General features: G+C 38.2%; 1 protein-coding gene across 4 annotated transcripts in view; it reads right to left on the reverse strand.

Moving 5' to 3' along the window:
• Positions 1-19,648, reverse strand: part of atg16l1 (ATG16 autophagy related 16-like 1) — a 25,157-nt gene extending 5,509 nt beyond the window's left edge. Inside the window, exons 1-15 of one of the 4 annotated variants that reach the window (XM_084125711.1) lie at positions 19,476-19,648; positions 18,264-18,375; positions 17,962-18,055; positions 15,583-15,688; positions 15,091-15,164; positions 13,972-14,223; positions 12,500-12,565; positions 11,417-11,503; positions 11,012-11,083; positions 9,945-9,989; positions 7,460-7,559; positions 6,747-6,852; positions 6,168-6,238; positions 2,657-2,728; positions 1,378-1,498 (exon numbers count right to left, since the gene is read on the reverse strand). In XM_084125711.1, the coding sequence (XP_083981837.1) occupies positions 1,378-1,498; positions 2,657-2,728; positions 6,168-6,238; positions 6,747-6,852; positions 7,460-7,559; positions 9,945-9,989; positions 11,012-11,083; positions 11,417-11,503; positions 12,500-12,565; positions 13,972-14,223; positions 15,091-15,164; positions 15,583-15,688; positions 17,962-18,055; positions 18,264-18,369 (1,372 nt within the window). In that variant the 5' untranslated portion in view covers positions 18,370-18,375; positions 19,476-19,648. Of the gene's footprint in view, positions 1-1,377; positions 1,499-2,656; positions 2,729-6,167; positions 6,239-6,746; positions 6,853-7,459; positions 7,563-9,944; positions 9,990-11,011; positions 11,084-11,416; positions 11,504-12,499; positions 12,566-13,971; positions 14,224-15,090; positions 15,165-15,582; positions 15,689-17,961; positions 18,056-18,263; positions 18,376-19,475 lie in introns of all 4 variants that reach the window. The other 3 variants (XM_084125710.1, XM_084125713.1, XM_084125712.1) reach the window with 3 other exon arrangements.
• Positions 19,649-20,160: the final 512 nt, after the last annotated feature.

Below are 20,160 nucleotides of genomic sequence, written 5' to 3' on the forward strand. Positions count from 1 at the left end.
TCTAAGTATTCACAATTTATTTCTTAATACTCAGGAATAAAGCCAGGATTCTGAGAAATAAAGAAATAAATGGTGAATACTTAGAAATAAATGTGCGATTCTAAGAAATAGTTGCGATACTAAGTAATAAAGACACGATGCTCAGAAATAGTCGCAATTCTGAGAAATATAGTCGTGATTGTAAGAAATTGTCGCGATTCTGTGGAATAAAGTCACAATACTCAGAAATAAAGGCAGGATTCTGAGAAATAGTGACTTTATTCTGCAGAATCGCAACAATCGCGACTATATTTCTCAGAATTGCTACTATTTCTGAGCATCGCGTCTTTATTTCTTAGTATCACAAATATTTCTTAGAATCGCAACTTTGAGTATTGCGAGTTTCTCAGAATCGCAACTTCAATTCTCCGAATCGCATCTTTATTTCTGTGCATCGCATCTTTATTTCTTAGCATAGCGAATATTTCTCAGAATTGTGACTTTCTTCCTTAGTATTGCGATTTATTTCGCAGAATCGCGACTTTCTCAGAATCTCAAATATTTCTGAGTAATGCGACTTACAATCGCGACTATATTTTGCAGAATCACGACTATTTATCACAATGGCGACTATTTCAGAATTGTGACTTTCTCAGCATTGCAACTTTATTTCTGCCTATTTGAAATTTATTTCTTTATTTCTCAGAATCACAACTTTTTTTCCTGAGTATTGGGAGTTTCTCAGAATCGCAACTTTATTTCTGTGCATCGCGTCTTTATTTCTTAGCATAGTTATTAGCATTGTGACTTTCTTCCTGAGTATTGTAATTTATTTCGCAGAATCGCGACTTTCTCAAAACCTCAACTTCTCAAATCTCAGATATAATCTCAAGTATTATGATTTTTTCAGAATTGCAACTTTATTTCTCAGAATCGCGACTATTTCTCAGTATCATGAGATATGGACTCACAATTGTGAGAAAAAAAAAGTCTGAATTCTGAGATAAAAAGTCTCAATAACCTTTTTAAATTTTTCATTCCCTGGTGGAAACAAGCTTCCATACAAATCCCATGTTCTTCAGAGAAAAGATTTATTCAGATATGTTCAATAAACCATCAACTACCATAAAATGTAAACTTTTACAACTAGCCACTTTTCACATTTTAGTTTAGACTAATGAATTAGTATTAAATATACATTTGTTTTATTTTATCAATTTAATTAATATTAAGCATTAATTACATTATTATTTAGTTTTTCACCCAGAAGTGGACATACAACATTCTCTAAAGGTTAACCGAAAGAGCAAAAATGTTATAATTTTCAAGCCCCATTTTGCATCATATTCACGCATAGTGGAAAATGAAGAAAAAGTACAACAACTGAGAGTCTCTTACAGACTTTGCTGCGTAAATCCCAGAGCTTGAGCGTTCGATCGTAGCTGCCGGAGACGATTCGAGTGTTGTCGAGGAGAAAGCGAGCAGATAAAACCTTCCCGCTGTGACCTGTGAGTGTGTGCTTTGGGACAAAACAATCAATTCAACAGGCATGCAGACAATAGTTTGGAGTAGTAACTGAGACTGAATTGAGGTCTCAGTATGATTTGTGAGATCAGCTGACCAGCCTCCTTCAGTCCTGCCCTCATGTGTGTGTGTGTCGTGTTGCTGTGGGATGTTGCTGTCAGAGTCTCACTCCATTCTCTAAAAACACTCTCATTCAGCAGAAACATCCATAATATCAGCCGCCACATCAAACCAGTGATGCACAACTCGAGCATGCTGGGAAATTAACAGGGCTGGCTGAGAGGGACGAAGGGACTGGAAGGAGATCTGGACTTCAGACCTTTTACATCACATCACTGAACTTTGATCCATCAAATAAACCTTAGTGGACTTTAAACATTGATGTTTTATTGCATTTAGAAAAAAGAAAGCATAACTTGCATGGATATAATGATGTCTGGCCTAGAAATATTGACATCTTTAACCTTTATTCCAATATGATTACATTTGTTAAAGAATTTGTAAGCATATTGCGTAGTTATGCTTGGAGTCGATTGTTTTATTTGTTATAATGCAATAAAATGACAAACTTTGCAGGAATTATTTTTGGAACAAGCTGCCATACTAAGAAATTATGAACAAAAGAGAGAACCAACGAAATATTAATAACTGATTATGCTGCAGTCAGTGTATGCTTTTTCCTGTGAGCTTTTGTTTTTCTATGCTTTTTTTTTTGCATAGTAAAACAAAACCTGTAGTTTGCCAAATAATTTTGTCAGATAAATACCTTAACCAAGTTTGGTGTTTTTTTCTTCCCTCATATTTAAAAAAATCAAAAATATTTTCCTCATATTTTGATGGTTTATTTGAACTTGTAGGGTCATTAAAAACAAATATCCTCTCTGGATATCACTTTTGGCCACTATATATAAAATGTTTGAGAATTTTGTATGCATAAAAAAAAAAAAAAAAAACTAATACCATCAATAATTAAATGCATGAACAAAATGAACAAGAACAATAAGAGAATCAAAGAATCTAAGAGGATTCATGGTCTATGTAAAATATAAACATTTACAGCTAAAAGCGTGTTTGGGCTAAAGTCCTTGTGTGTATGTTGTTAACATGCCACCAAACCTGAAGAGTGTGTGTGTGTGTGTGTGTGTGTGCTCACCCGCAGTCTGAAGTCGTCAACAGTCCAGATTCTGCTGGCGAAGTCGTTAGAAGCGGCCAGTAAATACGTTCCCTGCAAAACACAAGCACAAAGCAATCAGTCACTACAGTAAAACACACCATCATGCATCATGTTATACGAGTAGACTAATGATTTTCTTTCTAAAATTAAGATCTTATGGATGTAATTGCATTTTTTGTGGTTTTTAGTCCATTAGCTCTGAGGTCATCCTTATAGAACTAGATAAAAGAATCGTGTGCATTTAAATGCATTGCGTACACAAACTTCGTAAGTCACTTTGGATAAAAGAGTCTGCTTGCTAAATTAATAAATGTAAATGTTTTCTTCAATTAAATGCTCGCTAGAATAACAATGTGCCACTAGCCTAAATCATAAACAACGGCTGTTGAGGTTTAAGTGGATGAAATGATGGGAGTCCACCAAGATATGATATGTGAATTAAAATGATGAAGTCAAAGTCAAAAATGAAACATGCATGCATGAATCGTTGAATCACAATAAGATCAATAACATGCATTTACAAAATAGATGGGGTGGATTTTCACTTCATGCTGACTAACAATATTGTAACAACAACGGAAAATCATTCGTCAAATCATTCATTTAATTTTTCACACAAATTTTGTATTTCCCATTTTATTTTTCTGGAATCTGTTTTTATGGTGAGTGTTATTTTAGTATCACCGAGATACTATTATTATTTTATTTTTAAATTAAATTTTTGTAATTAAGTTGTGCGTTTTTGACATATTTACTATTTTTTTGTTTAATAAAGTACAAAACATTTTTTTTTAATGTATGAGTTACTTACATTTTAATACTCAAAAAGCATGTCTAATTAATTATATTCATAATTTAATCAATATTCAAATGAAAATATATCAATTCAGTTACAACGGAACATTGTTTTTATTTAATAATTTATCATTTTAATTTATCAAATAGATACATTTAACTTTATAATTTTTATTATAAATACTCCCCCCCCCCCCTCATAGTAGAGCCCTGCTTTTGATAGATTAATCCAAAAATTGCCAAATTCTGTGACAATATCCATTAAATTTCATTAAGAAATTATGGATTCTACGATTCTGTCCATGTTATTGGCAATGCGGAAATCATTGGGCTAAGAATATGTTGCATGTCAGATATTTATTTATTTATTTTATTAGTAACTGTATCCTCAATTAAAGATGTAATGTAAATGGTAACGTATGTCGTATACATAATAAAAGCCTGTTCACATGCAAGGACGATAACATATTAAAAATCGTTCGTAGAATAGCAGAGTTCACAACACAAATATAACGATACGGCATGATATCATTGGAATCACTTTCAGAATGTTTTTTTTTCCAGCCGATGAAAGATAAAAACAGCCAATCAAAAGAGCACGAGCATTTAAAGCGACAGACGACAAAACTGCAGCGTGCGCTTATAATAAACAGAACATATCATCCTCTGGTGTGGGTGCTAATATAATTTAAAGGATTCGTTCACTTCAGAATGAAAATTTCCTGATCATTTACTCTCCCGCTCGTCATCCAAGATGTTCATGTCTTTCTTTCTTCAGTCGAACAGAAATGAAGGTTTTTGAGGAAAACACTCCAGGATTGTTCTCCATATAGTGTCTTCAATGGGGTCCAACGGGTCGAAGGTCCAGATGTGAGTTTCAGTGCAGCTTCAAAGTCTCGACACGATCCAGCCGAGGAATAAGAGTCTCATCTAGACTAACCAGCGGACATTTTATATAAAAATAAACATTTATAGACTTTTTAACCACAAATGCTGATCTTGCACTAGCTGTGACGCGCCACACATTACGTAATCACGTTGAAAGGTCAAGCGTAAAGGTAGGCGTAAGAACCGAAGCGAACGCGCAATGACTAAAGCCCTATTCGCACGGGATTAGTATTACCCCTGGACCTCTGTAATTAGGAAATTACCCCCTGACGTCTGTGTTTTTGGTGGCTCATTCACACGGGCAAATAAATGTTCGTAATTCCCTCGAGTTTACGGACTTTACAGCGTGCGCCCACCCATTCACACTTCACTAGCTGAACGTGCTGAAACGAAGATCGCGCTGCAGTATTGCAATTCAAAAAAAGAACTTATTTAAAACCAATTTATTAGAGAAATATATTATAGAATATCATAGTATTGTATAAATATATAATATATCTTCTTTTTCTTTTATTCTTTGTCCATATTTACAACAAGCCTGCCTGAAGAAGGTATTATGAATACCGAAACGTCGCGATAGGCTTGTTTTTCTATTCATTTTATTTGGTTTATTTCATTTTATATCATTTTTACTCTTTCACACTTTGATTTCTTGAGATAGCCTACTTACAGGATGGACGTCTTTAGAGGCCGTGTGAGACAAAGAAATGCTCCACGATACAGACTACTAAATTACACTACCACAAAAAGCGTACAAACTTTCCAAAAGAGCTTCCATGTTGCGCCAAAATACTTAATTTGACGTTTCCATGACAACGGTCCAACGGTTGAGCTTCCTGATCACGTCTTTACTGTAGTTTGTTTTCTCTTTTGCAGCACTTCATAGTTTTTATTGGAGAAAAACTATAATCGGATTGGAGTAGATCATATCGAGAGATTTTATTGTTAATATAGTTTTAATACAGACGTAAAATGGAGAAAAACTATAATCGGATTGGAGTAGATCATATCGAGAGATTTTATTGTTAATATAGTTTTAATACAGACGTAAAATGGACTGTTAAACGGCCCATAATGGTTATTACGTTCTTTAGGAAACGATAGGCTCACAGAAAAACAGCCCAAATCACAGACATGGGGATTCGCACGGGACTGGTATTATCAGAGGACCCCTGTGTTGGCCGAAATACGGTAGGTCATTTTCGGGGGAATTTTTACAGACATTTTTACAGACATGGCAGATTCGCACGGGATAAAAATCACAGACGACCTCTGCGATTATTACAAATTACCGGAGGTCCCTAGGTAATACTAATCCCGTGCGAATAGGGCTTAAGTCAAATTTACAAAAAAAACACGATGTCGGATGATTTTGAGTTTTTCGCCCTACTCTATATTCTCCGCCTACCTCAGGGGTCACCGCCTGACCTTTCCAACGTGATTACGTAATGCGTGAAGTCGTGGACGTGCAAGATCAGCATTTATGGTTAATAAATGTTTCTATTTTTATATAAAATGTCCGCTGGTTTGTCTAGATGAGACTCTTATTCCTCGGCTGGATCGTGTCGAGACTTTGAAGCTGCACTGAAACTCACATCTGGACCTTCGACCCGTTGGACCCCATTGAAGACACTATATGGAGAACAATCCTGGAACATTTTCCTCAAAAACCTTCATTTCTGTTCGACTGAAGAAAGAAAGACATGAACATCTTGGATGACGAGCGGGAGAGTAAATGATCAGGAAATGTTAATTCTAAAGTGAACGAATCCTTTAATGTTTTTGGTGTGAACGGGCCTGGACTCACCGCACTATCAAACTCTATACTGGTGATTCCAGCATTACTGCCCGTCAGCGCACCTTTGGCTTCACATCGCCCTGTTGAAACAAACACACAAAAAAAGCTTTTAAAACCCCCCACACACACACAAAACTGAACATCCACATGCATCTTTGTTTCAGGAGGAAGCAGAAATACTGCATTTGCTTCACTAAAGCTTGTGAAACTGAACTGGCGTAATGCACAATTCTCCCAGTTTCCTCTTTGAAACGACTAAAGGTCTCAGCTTGAAAACTTGAGATCATAAGCCCGTCAAACGCTCTCCTCGAGTCCGGCCCTCCTGCGTGTCGAGTTTCTGTCGGACGCTGCTGTCAAACGTCTTATAATTCTCGACTCTAAGACTATAAACGCAGCAGAGACGTCCATAATATCAGCCGCCACCTTTGACCAGCGATGCACAACTAGAGCATGCTGGGAAGGGTATTAAGAGTGGCGAATGGGAGGGACAAAGGGACTGGAAGGAGGCAAGGCTTCGGACCTTTTACATCTCATCACTGACCTTTGAACTCTAGTAAAACTGTGAATGATAACGCGTGTGTTCAGTACCGGATACGACCTCCCAGAGCTTTACCCTGCGATCCATTCCTCCCGTGGCGAGCAGACGGGAACCGGGACTAAACCTCACGGCGTTCACTTCCCCATCATGGGCGTCCTACACACAAACACATTCAATTTTAATTCAATTCATATGTATTTGTACAGCGCTTTTCACAATACACATCGTTTCAAAGCAGCTTTACAGAAAATGCATGAGTCCACATTAGAATTTAGAGTCTGTAACTGTCTAATTTCATATATATATATATATATCAATGTATAAAAAGCAAATACACATGGTTTTCTTGTTTGTTTTGAAAGGTCTCAGCTTGAAAACTTGAGATCATGCACCAGTTTAACGTCCTCTTCCCGTCCTTCCCTCCTGAACGCTGTGTTTCTGTTGGACGCTGCCGTCGACGTCTCACTTGGTTCTCTAAAAGACTCGTATTCAGCAAGAACGTCCATAAAATCTATCAGCCGCCACCTCAAACCAGCGACGCACAACTAGAGCATGCTGGGAAAATTAAGAGGGGCTGCTGGGAGGGACAGGACTGGAAGGAGATCTGGATATCAGACCTTTTACAAATCGCATCATTGACCTTTGAACCTCTATGGAAGTTTAATATTTGGTATTTTTTAGCAATTTCATTCTCATTTTGTTAGGAAAAAAAACGTCCATACTAATGACCAACAGAGTGAGCATGCATGACAGTGTGACTTACGAAGATGTGCAGCGCAGTGGAGGGAACTCGAACATCAGCGCACGCCGACTGCGCCTCAGCAGCTTCAGGAGACGAGCTGAACGAGTTCACGGAGCGGCGTCTTCTATGGGGAAGAAAGAGTGTGTGTGTGTGTCACACAGGGCAGGGGCCGGTTTCACAAAGATAGACTTTGACTATGGCTTAGATATAGTAGATAGTCAGACTTCAGATAGACATCTAAATCAGACCGTTGCACAAAGCACTTAAGACTCTGACTATCTTAAGTAGGACTACGCTGCAATGCATTCTGGGTAAAACAAGACACTTTTCAAAACAAAAAACATGGCGGATCGAGTAGGCGCATTCAACCGCTCAGTGCAGTTTACCCCAGCGGAAAATATGTGTTTGTTGGAGGAGTAAAACAGTTACAAGGACATTTTACTTGGGAAGTTTAGCGGAGAATGTAGAAACAAGAAGAAATGTTTAAATTATGAGCATTTCCCTTTTCTTTTGGCTGTTTGTAATGTAACTGATTGTTACTGCTGGTTGCCAAGGTAACAGAGTCTTAGACCTAAGTTAGCCTGGGGGTCAGAGGTGTCTAATGTTTTTGGTCTAAATTAAGTCAGTCTTTATTTGTGTGAAACAGTCTAACTTGCATTAGACTAGTCTATGAGCAAATGTTAGACTTGTCTAACACTATAAACCGGTCTAAAATAGCTTTGTGAAACCGGCCCCAGGACTCAACTCCTAACCTTCTCACAAAACATGTCATCGTCAAGTCACGTTTATTTATCTAGCGCTTTTTACAATACTGATTATTTCAAAGCAGCTTTATAGAGATAACAGGAGAATAATGCAACAAAGTTTGTTTCTAGAAGAAAATAGCGTCACAGTCCATCTTAAGTTCAGTGATGGTTCATTTTGTTGTAAAAAAGTTATTAATTTCGTTCATTTATACATTTATAGAGTTCAGATGCAAAAGCCTCTAAGTGCCATCTGAAAATTTCTTCTAGAATGATCATTTTTATGAAGCTTGTATATTTAAGTTCAGTAATTTCACTTAAATGACAATTAATAGGTCATTTCCATTGCCATTTAAGTGAAATTACTGAACTTAAATATACAAGCTTGATAAAAATGATCATTCTAGAAGAAATTTTCAGATGGCACTTAGAGGCTTTTGCATCTGAACTCTTCATATATATATAAAGCCGCTCTGGAGTAAACCGTGACGTCATCGTCCAGCTCAGTTCAGTTCTTGTATAATAGTGTCAGTGCAGGCAGATCAATATTATAGTTGAATATTAAATTAAATGTTAAATTTAATGTCCCCAACTAAGCAAGCCAAAAGCCAATGGCAACAAAGATGGAAAAAGGTGGAAAAGGCGACAGTGGTAAGGAACCAAACCTCCATCATAAAGACGCTCGTTCAGGGACTGAAGCGTTTATAATCACATGACTGAATGATTTCAGCATTAAAACATTTGAGGTGTAAAACATCGTCTCTTTGACGCACAAACAAAACTCTGATGCACAGACGACACTTGAAAGCCAATCTCAAACCTGCGTGCAGCACAATTTGGGTGGGTGACAAAATAAAAAGGTAAATATGCACAAAAATGTGCTTATCTATTTATATTTAACATATAAATTATCAATAGTGATTTATGTATACATTTTAAATAATGTTTAAAAAAAAAGATAACTTGAGAACTCGTGCAAAATACAATTAAAAAAACATTTTAACTACATATTTTTTCATGTGATAATCATGTATAAAATACACACAAATATGTTTGTCTGTAATTGTCTGAAATTTTATGTGATTTGATAAATGAAAAGACTAAAGCCCAAAACAATTACAACATTAAATTGCAATTTACATTTATTTATTTATTTATTAAATCCCAATATTACGTTTAATTCTGCATTTTTCCAGTAGTCGTATGGCAATGAAAGCTCAATAGAGCAAAGAAATGTTTAATGTTTTAATTGGTAAAAAAAATGTAAATAAAAAAATCAGCTCAAACAACTGAAATTATTCACACACACACACACACACACACATATATATATATAGTGTGTGTTTGTGAATAGTTGTATGAGGTGATTTGTTTTGCTGGAAAAATGCACAATTAAACCTGATATTATTTGATCATTCCTGAGGTGATTTACTCAATGAATCCGATGAATCAATTCTCTCAACATCTAATAATGAAACAAATGTCTACAAGCTCGTGGTTTAAACCTGAAAATCACCCACCCAGCCAAAACTCACACTCTCGCGCACACACACACACACACACACACAACACTACACACAGAGCAAACAAGAGTATATCTCAAATATATCCAAAAGGAGAGATTACACGCGTAAAAAACACCACAGCAGTTACCCACAATCCCGTTCACAGGAATATATTTCCTTTAGCATGCTTCTGGGTTTACGAGAGAATCACTCTCATACACACACACACACACACACACACCACACACAGTGCATCACCTGGAGTCAGACGGGACGAAACCAGGTTGGACAGAATCAGACAAGCTGCAGACACAGAAAGAGTGTAGAATGAGACACACACACACTCACACACTCACACACTCACACACTCACACACTCACACACTCACACACTCACACACTCACACACACTAGGGATGAAACAGTTACCGGTTTGATGACAAACCATGATAAAATCCCCTACAGTTAGTACTCATATTTTAATGATTGTGATTTGAAAAAGGTACGGTAAACACTATCCCGGATTAAGCAGGTTAACAGCACTGGCACACAGCTCTTAAAGGGACAGCAGCATAATAAACCTGATGCCGTCTGTGTCCTTAATGTTCATTACACAAAAGACAGAGGAAATCACTCCCTGCTCTTGCCTGAATAACTTCTGTTGCTTTAACATTTGAGTTATTTTACATTTGAGTATTCAGTTTCTGTACCTGAATATACTGTCAGACCCACTGTTTATTGAATTGGGATCTTATTTTTGCTCTGTTGTGTCTATCTGTGCTGATGCTTGTTTGTTGATTTGTGTTTATTTTATCACTGAATGTTCACGTGTCTTTAATCATTTTTAAACTTAAGCAAACAGAAAAGTGCTCAGTGCTGCTCATTTTATCTGTTGTTTGTTGAGTTTCGATGTAAAACTTGGTGAACTGATTTCAGTGTGTGTGTGTGTGTGTGTGTGTGTGTATCAGTACTTTTTGAACATTTCCAGCACATTTTAACAATACAATGATAATATTGATAACGGGATCATTTTCATCGTGATATAACATTTTCAGACCGTTTCATCTCTAAATGAGACACACACACACACACACACACACACACACACACACAGACACACAGACACAGACACACACACACACACTCTCTTATTCTTACAAACACATGTCCAGGAAATATTTTAGTTTCGCAATGTGGTTTTATTCCAAGTCTTGCTTTAGATTTTGGGCTTGAATACGACCTGGAGATGTTCTAGTAAGATTAACCATGAGTAAAGAGTGAAGAAGAGAAGAAAGAAATATCAAAACACGAAGACTAAAAACATACCCAAAGATATTAGTGATGGAATCCAGCAGTCCGCCTGGAGGAGGAGGAGGAGGAGGCTGAGACACCCGTTTACTGGAGGAAAACACACACACACACAGTTTTAGCTGGTATATTCTGTGGACAGCAAATGTGTGTGTCTGTGTGTGTGTGTCTCTGTCTGTGTGTGTGTGTGTGTGTGTGTGTGTGTGTGTGTGAGTGTGTGAGTGAGTGAGTGTGTGTGTGTGTGTGTGTGTGTGAGTGTGTGTGAGAGAGAGAGAGAGAGAGAGAGAGAGACAGAGAGAGAGAGAGAGAGAGAGAGAGAGAGACAGAGAGAGAGAGAGAGAGAGCAAGTGTGTGTGTGTGTGTGTGTGTGTGTGTGTGTGTGTGTGTGTGTGTGTGTGTGTGTGTGTGTGTGTGTGTGTGTACCTGGGTGTGCGAATGGGCTGTCTGCTGGGTGACGTTTCACCCGTTGCCTTCCCAGCATCCTCTGAGAGAACTTCGATGTCATCATCTCTAGACCAATCAGACACCAGCATCCAATGAGATTTCAATGATTTAATAGGATTCCCAACAAAAACATTTTATTTGAAAATATGATAACAGGATAATACACTGCATTTGATATGGTTAAAAACAATATGCCCTCATAAAATATAAACTCTGCACCCTTAAAAAAGGGGGAAATATTGTCCTTTAATGGAAAAAGTAATAAAAGTAATTGCCCACAAACTAAAACAAATGTAAGTTCTAAAATTACAGACCTAATTACAAAACAGACATAGTAAAAAAACTGGAAATATAAAAAATAAAAGCTAACTCAAATGAATAAATACTATAATAGCATATAAATAATACTAAAATAACACTGTACTTGATATGAATGTATAATTTTATAAAATTATGAATCCCTGATAGTAGCAGGTTTCCTCCTGACAGAGCCTGAATGAAAGCAAGCGTTCTCACTCACTAGAAGACGAGCTTATAGAAACACACTCACTGGTCTATGGGCAGAGATAGAAACACACTCACTGGTCTATGGGCAGAGATAGAAACACACTCACTGGTCTATGGGCAGAGATAGAAACACACTCACTGGTCTATGGGCAGAGATAGAAACACACTCACTGGTCTATGGGCAGAGATAGAAACACACTCACTGGTCTATGGGCAGAGATAGAAACACACTCACTGGTCTATGGGCAGAGATAGAAACACACTCACTGGTCTATGGGCAGAGATAGAAACACACTCACTGGTCTATGGGCAGAGATAGAAACACACTCACTGGTCTATGGGCAGAGATAGAAACACACTCACTGGTCTATGGGCAGAGATAGAAACACACTCACTGGTCTATGGGCAGAGATAGAAACACACTCACTGGTCTATGGGCAGAGATAGAAACACACTCACTGGTCTATGGGCAGAGATAGAAATACACTCACTGGTCTATGGGCAGAGATAGAAACACACTCACTGGTCTATGGGCAGAGATAGAAACACACTCACTGGTCTATGGGCAGAGGCTCCTTCGCTGCGTCCGCCAGCTCCTTCTGAAGCTTGGCCTGTCTGCGCCTGCGACGACATCCATGTGTTACACACACTGAGCAAACACACACTTAAACTCTACAGAAGCTCCCCGTCCGTCTCAAACAGCCAATCAGGTGGAGAATCATAATGAGCTTGTGGAGGGTCAGGAAACGAGCCGATTATTCAGAAACTGACGGGCGGCGCCCAGCCGCACCTTTTCATTGTGTTTAAACGACCCTTAACGACTGATCAGTTAATCAGCGAGACTGAGAATGAGCTTCAGATCACACACATATGGGCCGTCAACGACTCCTGGCCAACATCAACTCCCCCCAGCTTTAGGATTTTAAGGAAAAGCTTGAATAAAACAAAGGGTGTGTTTTAAAACAGGCACAAAATACTCCAACATCAAGATTTTTAAAGTTAAAGTGCCTCTATTAGTGCTGGTAATTTGGTTTTGGCCTCTCCTAAAATAGGTTTATATGCATCCAAGTTAAAAACACTTTAATTTACTCAAAATATTAATTGCAGCACAGTGTCTGAAACACTTTGTTCAAAGATTCAGTCTCTCTAAGCCCCGCCTCTCTGAGAGCTGCTCTGCTGTGATTGGTCAGAAAGCAAACGCTCATGATCATATCTGAATCTCAGCTCTTGCTCAGCACTTATATGAACAAAACTTCATATATAACTCATATTATTGCACTCATAATTATGTCATGCTCTTGGTGCACTGAGCTGATGATATTTGCATTTGCAGTGGAGAAAGTGTGTTTTCTTAATTTCATGAAAATGAAATCTCATTAATGCCTGTGTTTCCCCTATTATACTATTTTAAAGGCTCCTAGTTTTGTTTTGGACTCTCCTACACTATAAAACACTTTAATTTTCTCATAATATCCATTTCAGCATCAGCTCTTTCCTCAGTGTCTGAAACGCTTAGTTTGAAGATTCAGTCTCTCTAAGCCCCGCCCCTCTGAGAGCTGCTCTGCTCTGATTGGTCAGAAAGCAAACGCTCATGATCATATCTGAATCTCAGCTCTTGACACACAGTGATACGAACAGTGACGATGGCGTGGGTTTTACCGTATCAATCTCATCAAAGTGGATTTGCTTTGTCAGCAGAAAACAGCGTCTTCTCCACATGAACAACACGAACCAAGCTCTTCCAGTCTCAGATAAACTACAGTGTTTGAGGGCGGAGCAAAGAGACGCTGTTCAGCCAATCAAGACCACAGACTGGCTTTATGCTAATTAGTTACAAACCTACATATTTTCAGCAGAAACTGAATTACTGACGACTCGTTTCAGTTCAGAATCACTTCTTTCTTTTATGAGACAAAAATTCAATTTATCTGATCCTCAAATCTTTCACATTCACAAACAGCTTTATTACACACTACATGAAAGATGATCTCTGAAATGGGGCACTTCAGTATAAAAGTGTTTCTGACCTGGTGTCCTTCTCGTTCTCAGCGTTGAGTCTGTTGGCCTCCTGGGCTTTCTCCGCCATCCAGCGCGACACCAGCTCCTGATTGTCCTCCGTGGTTTTCCGTAGCTTCTCCTCCAGAGCGCTGAACGTGATCTGCAGGGCATCGTACTCGTCTCGCAGCGTCTGATTGGCTCGTTCCAAATCAGCCAGAGAGTTTCGGAGGTCACGACACTCCCCTTCCAGACACGAGATCTGCTGCTGATACTCCAACATCCTGGAAAAACACACGTAAATATATAATATAAAAAATATATATACTATAATATAGCAAATCTCAGCTGTGAGATTGTTTATATAATCTCCAAATGTGATTGTAATGGAGATCTGAGACATTTTCACAAATTATTCGACACGTGAATCCATAACTCGTCTTGTAAAACTTTACTTTTTTGGTAACACTTTATTTTACAGTGTCTTTGTTACATATGTTACATGTACTTACTATAGTAATAACAGTAAATGATGCATAATTACATGCAACTAACCCTCAACCAAACCCTAATCCTATAGTAAGTACATGTAGTTCACTAATATTACTCAGTACTTCAATATATAATTACACTGTAACAATGACACCTTAAAATAAAGTGTAACCACTTTTTCTTTATCTTGTTACATTATAATTAGTGCTGGGCAACGATTAATCGCAATCAAAATAAAAGTTTGTGTTTACATAATATATGTGTGTGCACTGTGTATTATTATTTTGTATATATAAATACACACATATGCATGCATATATATATATATATATATATATATATATATTATATATATATATATATATATATATATATATATATATATAACACATTTTTCTTAAATATATACATGCATGTGTATTTATATATACAAAATAATAATTATACACAGTACACACACATATATTATGTAAACACAAACTTTTATTTTGATTGCGATTAATCGTTGCCCAGCACTAATTATAAGAATCAATATTAACATCATGATTTTGTGTAAAGCTACTTTAAAAACAATGTGCATTATGAAAATAAATTTGACTTGACTTGAGATATAAAACATTATCCTGCTGATACACGAAGCGCGCACATAATAAACTCACTTGGCTTCGTTACTCTGAATCTCTTTGTCTTTCTGCTGAATCTGGTTGTTTAGTTCAATCACGTTCTGAGCCAACTGCAAAAACACACACACGAAAATATATTTTATTGCCATGTTAAAATAAAATAAACACAAAAATACAATGATTTGAAGCATTTTCATTTATACACCTATAATAAACAGCAACATTTACAATACATATATGAAATATGTCCATTCAAATCACTGAATCTGAGTTTTTAGCTGATTTAATGAAAGGGAAGGTCAGAACTCATTCACATAAACTTACAGCAGAAATCTCTAGAGATGCTACAACAAAATCTTGCTCAAACACTCTTGTACTAATGAGTCACAAGTCAAGGATTGTAAAACTAGCCGAATGACTTGGAAGAGTGGAGCTGCTGAATATGTAGATGTGGTCGTTGGCATGTAAATGTCAGAGTAAGTGCTGTCGTAACAGCAGAGGTTTAGCAGAAAACATCCCATCATTCACCTCTCCTCGCTTCTTGTGCAGCTCCGTCAGCTCCTCCTGATGTCTGATTCTCATCTGAGCCATTTCCTGCTGCAGGGAGTCACTGCGGCCGCCGTCAACGCCCGGGCTACACACACACACACACACACACACGTTTGTTTCACTGTATTACTGAGGACATTGCATAGACTTCCATTGACTTTATATCAGGTTACTGATATTTTCTATGGCCTAAACCAACATCACAGAAACATGCAGAACACTAGATTCAAATAAAAACACTCTCTCACTCTCTCACTCAGTCTCTCACTCTCTCACTCTCTCACACAGTCTCTCAGTCACTCGGTCAGTCACTCACTCACTCACTCACTCACTCTCTCACACAGTCTCTCAGTCACTCGGTCAGTCACTCACTCACTCACTCACTCTCTCTCTCAGTCTCTCACTCTCTCACACAGTCTCTCACTCACAGTCACAGTCTCTCAGTCTCTCACTCACTCACTCACTCACTCGCTCGCTCACTCACTCGCTCGCTCACTCACTCACTCGCTCGCTCACTCGCTCACTCACTCGCTCACTCACTCGCTCACTCACTCACTCACTCACTCACTCACTCACTCACTCACAGTCTCTCACTCACAGTCACTCACTCACAGTCACTCACTCACTCACTCACTCACTCACTCACTCACTCACTCACTCACTCACTCACTCACTCTCTCACACAGTCTCTCAGTCTCTCACTCACTCACTCACTCACTCACTCTCTCACTCTCTCAGTCTCTCACACAGTCTCTCACTCACAGTCACAGTCTCTCAGTCTCTCACTCACTCACTCACTCACTCGCTCACTCGCTCACTCGCTCACTCGCTCACTCGCTCACTCACTCACTCACTCTCTCACTCACAGTCACTCACTCACAGTCACTCACTCACTCACTCACTCACTCACTCACTCACTCACTCACTCACAGTCTCTCACTCACAGTCACTCACTCACTCACTCACAGTCTCTCACTCACAGTCACTCTCTCACTCACAGTCACTCACTCACTCACAGTCACTCACTCACTCACAGTCACTCACTCACTCACAGTCACTCACAGTCACTCACTCACTCACTCACTCACTCACTCACTCGCTCACTCACTCACTCACTCGCTCACTCGCTCACTCGCTCACTCACTCGCTCACTCACTCACTCACTCACTCACTCACAGTCACTCACTCACAGTCACTCACTCACTCACTCACTCACTCACTCACTCACAGTCTCTCACTCACAGTCACTCACTCACTCACTCACAGTCTCTCACTCACAGTCACTCTCTCACTCACAGTCACTCACTCACTCACAGTCACTCACTCACTCACAGTCACTCACTCACTCACAGTCACTCACAGTCACTCACTCACTCACTCACTCACTCACTCACTCACTCACTCACTCACTCACTCACTCACTCACTCACTCATATTTTGGGTGATTTATAAGCCTTTTTAACTGTTGTGGACCAGTGAAATGTCCTCACTAGTCAGTTGTCATAGTATTTCACAATATAAGTGAGGACATTTGGCTCTCACAAGTATAGCCAAACCTGTACACTCACACACAGAGTGGTAATTAATACAGCTGGTATTAAGATGTGTTTTGGTCGATCGGATCTCTAGTAGACGAGGATAAATACAGGTGTAACAGGTCTAAAAGGTTTTGAGCTTGTCCACTGTTCCAGAGGAAGTGGAAAACACATTCGACCGGATGTTTCGTAGTGTAAACGCTCATGTGATCGAATGTGTTCAAACAGCCACTAAACACCGTCTTCCCTCCGTCTGCTGATCTAACGCATGAGCATTATGGGGAGAGCTCGAGTCACACGGGTTTAAACTGTCGACTGGAGACACAAGTTTGGTTTGAAGAGGAAAAACGTACCAATCTCAATGTTCTCTCATCATTCCTGATGTCTAACACACACTCACAGCGTTCGGCTGATCTCGTGTGTGTCAGAGCAGAAACTAAAGCTGATGTTCTCAGTGTGTTTCTCCATCGTCTCCGGTCGCGTTGTACATTAGATCGAAAGATCTTAAGAAACCCAAACATTTACCCGTTCATAGACCCTCCCCTCGAAGAAATCAGGACAGAAGTGGGTGAAAGTGGACAAAAGAGACGGATTAAAACACCAGGTGTGAACGGGAATGTGTCTCTCTCGTCTACTTGTGATCCGATCGACCACAACGCATCTTAACACCAGCTGTAAACAGGGCCTCAGTGATATCTTCATTTCTCTGTCATCTACTGCTCATGTTCCTTTTTCGTATTGATAACTGTTTCCTCTCCATGTAATGTTCTTCTCGCTACACATTATTAATTCTCCTTAATGTTACCACAGATGTAATAAATACCTGAGGTCGTGTCTGTTCTGATGCTCATACTTGTCGGTCTGGAGACGTTCAGAAAAAACAACCTGAAGATCAGACCTCTCCAACAACCGGTTATCTGGAGACACACACAGATTGTGTGACATTTAGCAGGAAAATAACATAAAAAACAAGAGGTGACAATCATGTGCATTTGATATATATATATATATATATATATATATATATATATATATATATATATATATATATATATATATATATATATATATATATAACAAGAAAGAAAGAAAGAAAGAAAGAAAGAAAGAGTGAGTCTGTCTTACACTGGTGAATGATCTCCTCAAAGGCCTGACGCTGAACTCTGTCTCTCTGCTTCAGCTGCTCCACAACATGACGTTTCCACAAACACCCGACTCCACGTCCAGCCATCTCCTCCTGCACACACACACACACACACACACACACACACACAAGAGTGTTTCTTAATTCAGGGCACGTTCAGCCCACAGGGAAAAGAGGAAGATCTCTCCTCAACTCAGGAGGAAGTAACTCAAAATCAAACAAAGGAAAATGAAATATGTGTGTTCATAGTTTGATCTGAAATTACTCTAATAAACACACAGATTACAGATAATCACTCTAAACCAGGGGTTCTCAATCTTTTAGATGCCACAGACTCCCAAATATGATCATCCTCATGCGAAGGACAGTGTTTTTCAGTTTTAATTTTTTTGTTTTATCAATATTTTGAATTAGCTTATATATATTTTTGTTTTTATGTTACTTTTAGTTTAATTTTTTTGTCATTTCGTTTTGTGCTTTTTTCCATTTTATTAGTTTTTTTGTTTTTAATATCTCTATTTAGGATTAATTCATTTTCATTTCAGTTTTAATTTATTTATTTTCAATCAATAATTTCTGATTTTCGTTTAAATAAAAACCTGTTTGTTTATTTACAGTTAATATATATATATAAACTTTCATTCAAATTATTACATTAAATAATACTTGACAGATCATTAATGCACATTCAAAGAGTACTGTCCTATACATGTACAAGTTCATTTTGTATTTTCATGAATCAGCTCATGACTTATTTCAAGAGCAGAGTTATTGTCGTTGGATCAGATATTTATGACAATAAGTAATAATCAATCACACAGGGTTAATATGAATCAGATGATGAGATCTGCCATGTCATTCCAGCAGCAGGATATGATGCTGAATCACGTGTGCTGAAATAATGTAAGACAGTTGACTTAGAAAACAGGATAAATGGAAAATATAAACAATAATACGAGAGGAACTGACAGATTTGCTATCAATTAAAACTGATGATTTGTCACAGCGCCTTCCGAGAACACACTAACGTACATAAACCGCAGAATGTGTAATCTGATTATGAATGGCGTCAGTATTAATGAATAATCAGTAGTTGTTGTGTTGTTCAGTTATTTTAATGAGCCATATCAGATCTGCAGCAGCTAATCGCTGCACTTGACTTTCACTTTTAATAAACAGCAGGTTTACTTTACCTCACAGCATCTAAACGTGTCCTCGCTAGTTTAGATGGATTCTTCTCAATGATAAAAAATAATTAATCCGTCTAATAAGAGCCGAACCGTGTCATTTGAGGTTTATTCGTACAGGTTTCACGCTAACCCACTCCAGACTGAAGGATCACGGACGCCATTTTGGCTCAACAGACGTATGTTTCCTGCTGCGCCGTCGCGGGCGTTTGACGTCACGACCGCATGTTTTCCGGGATGTTGTCCCTTCGAAAATCAAACTTTATTTGAAGTCTTCATGACTCATTAGGAAACGAAAAGAGCAAATACATAATGTATAGAGAGGGTAACAATGTAGAAACAGAGTGTAGAGATATAGAAATAGGCTAATGATAACATATTTTTAAGATTTATTTTAGAGTGTGAGTTAAGAGTTTTTTGTCAAGTTTTCAACAGTTACAAAACATAGGGTGAGAATTTTAATTAAAGGGGCGGTTGATTCTGATTTCACTTTTCTAACTTTAGTTAGTGTGTAATGTTGCTGTTTGATCATAAACAACATCTGCAAAGTTAAAACGCTCAAAGTTCAGAGCAAAGGGAGATATTTGCTTTTAAAGAAATCGCTTTTTAAGGACTACAACAAACGGCTGGTAGAGACTACACCACATTCCTCCCGGGTTAGTGACATCACCAACCCTAGAATTTACATAAA

This window comes from Abramis brama (assembly GCF_963993115.1).
Source record: "Abramis brama genome assembly, chromosome: 10".
NCBI lineage: Eukaryota > Metazoa > Chordata > Actinopteri > Cypriniformes > Leuciscidae > Abramis > Abramis brama.